This window comes from Panthera uncia, assembly GCF_023721935.1.
Source record: "Panthera uncia isolate 11264 chromosome B3 unlocalized genomic scaffold, Puncia_PCG_1.0 HiC_scaffold_1, whole genome shotgun sequence".
Classification (NCBI taxonomy): domain Eukaryota; kingdom Metazoa; phylum Chordata; class Mammalia; order Carnivora; family Felidae; genus Panthera; species Panthera uncia.
In genome coordinates, this window is record NW_026057582.1 from 73595883 (window position 1) to 73601882 (window position 6000).

Here is a 6000-nt window from a genome sequence, read left to right on the forward strand (position 1 = left end):
CCCAAGGCCTGCTTTGGAGATAAGGTACAGAACGAATGACTGGAGAGTAGATGCTAAGCTCAGGAAAACACTGGAGGCACAATTTCATCTGCAGATATCATTGTTTTATCTTACAGAAAGGTCCTCTGAGTTAATTGGTAATTCCAACAGAGAAGTACTTGAAACACAAAATATGAGTATTTCCAAAAATTTGGGATACGGGCCATCAAGAGAATACTGAATTATAGTCATAGCGCCTATTACATTACATTGGGTTCCACCAAGAAAGTATTCCCATTCTCCAGCCAGATCAAAGGAATTTTCATTCTGTTAAAAGTTTGTTTTCATAATAAGAAGCCAAAAAAAAAAAATCCACTTAAAGTCAAAGAGTAATGCAGTAAAAAGGTGCAGAGGAAACTTACTGGAAAGAGGTTGAACTACTGTCAACAGGATGAAAAGATATGTAAGACAGTCTACCAATTCTGTGCATTACCTCCTATGTCCAACCAATCAGAAAATTTGATACACAATCTGCTTCAAACTGGGGAGTATTTGAATCGTCACAGGGTATCAATGGTGAAAGTCCTATATTAAGAGTTAAAGTAGTAGAATAAAAATATTTTGAACACATCAGAATGTCTTCCTGCCCAAAATAAATGGAATACAAAAATTAGACTAATAGTTTCTTAATTGATAAGATTAACACAACTAAAATAAAATATATTTAAAGTTTTGTATTACATGACCCAGGGTTAATAATTTTAGCATATAAAGAAATTCTACAAATGAATAAAATACTATTAAGGAACAGGTAAAGGACAGAAACAGGCAATTCTCAGAAGAAACAATATGAATAACTGTTAAACATATGAAAAACTCTTTGATCTTATCAGTAATGAAAAAACTAAGTTAAAGCAAATGAATCTTTAGAAGTAGATAAGAGTATTTATCCTGAACTGTCCCAGGAGAAAGATCCTGAATCTGAAAGACATGAGGATTTCAACCCAAGGGGAGGATTTCCTTTGTTATATGGCAGTGACTTTTTAACAGACTCACCTGGCCTGGATAAATCATGCCCCAGCATGACCCACCTCCCTTTACTCTAGTTCCATGCTCATTAAGTAACATGCTTACTGATTTCCAGAGAGAGGGCTTCCCTGAACAGTAGTTCCAAATATTCTCATGGCAGCAATGAAATAGACTCTGTCATAAAATAATAAATGAACAATCTGGTTTAAATATCAATCTTTGGTGAATTTGGTTAGTGTGAATCAGGTCTCTCAAAATGGAGTATAATAACAAAGCCAATATTCTTGATATGTGAGGCTGAAGCCAGCTCCTGGTGAGCAGTGACTGTACTAAATATAGGAAGTATCACACTATGAAATTTGCCCAAGTGTCCAGCCAGCTGCCCTGTCATGTCGACATCCTCAAACTGCAACAAAGAATTTACAGACTTTTGGAGAGAAATCACAGAAAAGGATGATGCAAGATGAGTGATAAAGCTCTGGATAGGCCTGGGTTGTGGAAACACTCTTGAGAGAGGAAGTGTGTTATGCCACCGTGAGGGCCAACAGTGATGTGCTCTTAATTCTCAAAACAGATTCAGCAATTGCTGGGCCCCACTGAAACTCTTCAGAGAAATCAGAGGAAGGCACTGACATGATGGAGGAAAAGAAGCTGCTAACCATGTATTAAAACACCAAAGATGATGGGATAAAGAACAGGAGAGGTGGCATGCATTACATTCCAAGACACAAGAGGCAGCCTTCCAGGCAGGTGCACAGAGGGAGCACAGGCATTAGCTATGTGACAGGTCCAAGACAAGAACAAAGGACTAAGACTTGCCGGATATTGGAAGGCCATGGCTTCTCAAAATACCTTCCAGCTGATTGATACGATCGTTCTTGAGGTCTAGCAGTTGATTCAACCTCTCCAGCTTTTCCTCATGATCTTTATTTTCATTATCAGCTTTTGTCATCATTGCCTCCAGTTCCTCCTGAAACAAAGAAACAAAAAATGTCTGAACTTTTCTATCTCAGTGACCCAGCACCAAAGAGCCCAGATAAAAAGGTGGCACTTGCTGGGTAAAGGAGACTACACTATCTCCTACACGGGGCAGACTGAACCACAAGAAAAAGTCTTGGGTTCATCACAGACCCCTTTAGGACCAGTTGTGCTAACACTGTCATAGGATAATAGCTTCGCTATGCTGGGAAAATTTCACCCCAGAAGCTTCATACCTGCCATTTTCATTAGCTGGCCCCTTCACCGGTTTCTATTGGTGTGAGCCCTCGAGTACATCAAAGGACAGCACACTCTGTGTTGCACAGAGCAGCATATTCCCTTGCAACAGCTCTGGAAACTTGGGCCCCACTTCATGCCCAGTGTGGTCCTCACGTGCCCATTTATCTAGCCCCTTCCTGTACCACCTTTTCTTGCACCTGATAACACACGTTGATTTTGCGCTGGAGAATAAGCATGTCTCTGGTCTTTTCTAGTTCCAGTGTGGTCTCTGCGTGCGACACTTGCAACTCACTCAACAGCTGGGACAGTTTCTTTTCTTCTTGGTTTTCTGGTTCACATGGCTATCATGAGAAAAGCATTGGTAAAAGGGAGTATAAATATGATGGGCACAGAAATAATGATTCTCATTAAAGCAGTTGTTGGTAATAGCAAAATACCAGCAGCGGAATCTACTCCCAAAAGTAAAAGAGGACTTATGTCACTTCAAATGGGCTTTCTCCTCTACTTCCGCATGCTCGGTAGCAGCAATAAGTTACACAACCTCTGATGGCTGTTTGCTCTTCAGCAGATCATTTCAAGTCCTCATTGGAAAAAGCATTCTAGATGTTATAAGCTGTAAAGGGTGGAGAAAATGTGCAGAGCTCATGAAGCTATCTGTGCTCTCAGCCTTCTCACATCCTTCTCAATACTATCCTCAATCAGGACACGATTTTTCAGCTACTTTTCTGATCTCTTCTAGGGATATATGCCAGCCAGCCATCTGTCCAGGGAACTTGCTTGATTAAACATTTCTTACCTCTACCTGAGTGGTCTCTTGCAATAGAGCTGGGTGAGTGGCTGGTTCAGACTGCCTGTCAGGAGACTGGGAAATTAGGTCTTGACTTTGGAGGATCTCTACGTCCTGCTTATGCTTCTGAAGCAGATGGGTGACTTTAAGACACAGATTCTTGTTTTGATCTGGGGGAGAAAAAAATCATCCAGAAAGGTGAAACCTGGTGGTTATCGGTAATCATGGTTAAAGTTGGACCAAGCTCTAATTAAATTTTCCCACTAATGTTTAATTCATTTTATAAATTTACCCTTAGAGGAGCAACTCTCTCTTATTTCTACAAAAGGGTTCTGGCTTATTGACCCAGTAAACTGAGCTGACACCCGGGACTCTAAAAACAAAACAAAAAACACCTGCAGAACTGTGGTGACCACCAGCAGCAGCTACAGCAGCAGCAAACAGAGCCACTTGACTGTCTTAAGAGAGAGCAAACTTCTTTTTTTTTTTTTTTTTCAAGTAAGCTCCACACCCAATGTGGGGCTTGAACTCACAACCATAAGATTAAGAGTTGCATTCTGGTGGCTCAGTCAGTTAAGTGTCTGACTCTTGATTTTGGCTCAGGTCATGATCTCACACCTCCTGAGTTGGAGCCCTGCATTAGGCTCCATGCTGATGGTGCAGTGCCTGCTTGGGATTCTCTCTCTCTCCCTCTCTCTCTCTCTCTCTGCTCCTCTAAAAATAAATAAATAAACTTAAAAGGAAGAAAAAAAAGAGTCACATGCTCTACCCACTGAGCCTGCCAGGCACCCCTCCAGTGCAAACTTTTGATAGCACCAGCCAAACCAGTATCTCTCCAACTCCTCCTCAACTCCATTCTGACTTCTCTGCTATGGGCTCCCTGTGGCACCCACCTCCACTTCTACCCCCACCCTGATGTGGAGGGAGGGAGAATGGGCATTTGGGTATTTCTGTGTGTGTTTGTTTGGGTGGGTGGATGTGGGTGTTTTAGGGAAGGGAAGTGATCTGTGTTTAGCGTGATCATTTCATTATCATGCATTAGAGGGGGAAGATTATTAGATTACCCCAAAGCCTTTACAAGATTTTATTTGTACTTTGTACAAACTACAAGGTCCTTAGCATGACCTGAGCTTTATCTTTTTATGATTCCTGTCTCTATCTTTCTTGATGTCGTATTTTTTTTCCTTCACTCTCTTATGTGAATGTACTAGAATCTGATGAAATATAAATTTGATACTAAATGTCAAGGTCCAGCCTAGCAAAAAGAAGTGAGACAAAGGTCTCTTTGACAGTATTTAAAAATCTTCCCAGTAACTATCTACCATGACCTCAGAGTTAAAAGACAGGGGGAAATGGCAGTGGTAACCAAGAGCAGTAATTTGCTTCTCAATTTGAGCTATTAGGTACTAAACAAAATAAAAACAAGGCTCCCAATCACCTCTAAAATGACTGATAAGAATAAAAGGCAGAGAAATTCATTTTCAATACTTTCAATAAAGTGAATGTTTAAAAACGTGATAAATTTAAGAGTTTTCGGGGCACCTGGGTGGCTCAGTCGGCTGAGCATCTGACTTCAGCTCAGGTCATGATCTTGTGGTTTGTGGGTTCGAGCCCCGTGTCGAGCTCTGTGCTGACAGCTCAGAGCCTGGAGCCTGCTTTGGATTCTGCATCTCCCTCTCTTTCTGTTCTTCCCCCACTTGCTCTCTCTCTCTCTCTCTCTCTCTCTCTCTCAAAAATAAAGATTTAAAAAAAAATTTAAGAGTTTTCATCCTCCCAAATGAAAACGCATTACAACTGAAAATATATGCATGTGAGGCAGATGTCATGCTTTCTTGATTGTGAATCTGATCTGAGTGCCAGCGTTCGTATTCTAGTTATTCCTGACCCACACAAAAATACAGATCGAGTGAGGGGATACTAGAAATGCTGGTCCAAGCTCCCTTCTCCCACACCAGACATAGAGGATGCCTCATTTGAGAAAGGTCTTCACAGCCTGACCTACCTTTCTCTCTGGACAGCTGAAGTAAGACTCTTCTCTTCTCCTCCAGCTCAGCATCCAGCTGATCCTGCAACTGAGAGACTTTCTGCTGTAGCTGTTCTCCCACAAGCTCATTGCTCCAGTGAGGCTGATTACTGCTGTCCAGCATGCTGAAAATGGGAAGCAAGAAGCGAGGGGAGAGTTGTCAGATAAATACTCAAAGGTGTGTGATGTGACGTCTTTAATACACAGTTTCAGCATCTCCTGGGCCTAGCACATCATTCATTCCCCTACATGTTTTTTCTGTCCCTGGTTTCTCTGTAACTGTCATTTACCAACTGCCTTGGAACTTTTGGGCCCTACTGAGGAGTTCCTTAGTATCACTTCTGTTTAGGTCTTGGATACCCCACTGAGCAAAGAACCCAAGTCACATCTATTTCCCAAGGAACTTCTCCAGCATGATGGCTTTCTTTAGGTGCAAAACTGTGTACTAAGACATTCTCAGGCCTGCTCAATTAAAAATGAGGAACAGGAGCACGTGGCTGGCTCAGCTGGAAGAGCATGGGACTCTTGGTTGCAGGGTTGTGAGTCTGAACCCCACATTGAGTGCAGAGATTACTTAAATAAATAAACTTTTTTAAAAAATGAGGACCAGAGTCTCCTCTTTTCCTTACTCCACTCCTCTATCTTCACCAATGGCTGGTCTAGAAAATACTGGTCTTTGAACTAGATTATAAATTACTATACTGAAGGGCAGGAATTAAACTTCCCAATGACTGTACCCTGCACACCCCTGTATCTAGCTGCCAAGGCAGACCCATTCTGAGTGTAAAACACACATGGTCAGTCTTTGATTGAAGAGATATTGAGAATCAAGCTATTACTTCTTCCTTTATTTTTTTAAGTTTATCTATTTTGAAAGAGAGTTGTGTGCATGTGTGGAGGAGCGGTAGAGACAGAGAAGGAAAGAGAATCTTAAGCAGACTCTGCACTGTCAGCATGGAGCCCG

The 6000-nt window shown here is 41.6% G+C and overlaps 1 protein-coding gene across 1 annotated transcript in view; it reads right to left on the reverse strand.

Moving 5' to 3' along the window:
* Positions 1-5331, reverse strand: part of RPGRIP1 (RPGR interacting protein 1) — a 47511-nt gene extending 42180 nt beyond the window's left edge. The window contains 5 exon segments of the mRNA XM_049613161.1: positions 1828-1978; positions 2424-2567; positions 3023-3183; positions 5016-5178; positions 5181-5331. Coding sequence (XP_049469118.1) covers positions 1828-1978; positions 2424-2567; positions 3023-3183; positions 5016-5178; positions 5181-5252 — 691 coding nt within the window. The 5' untranslated portion in view covers positions 5253-5331.
* Between the last annotated feature and the right edge of the window lie 669 nt (positions 5332-6000).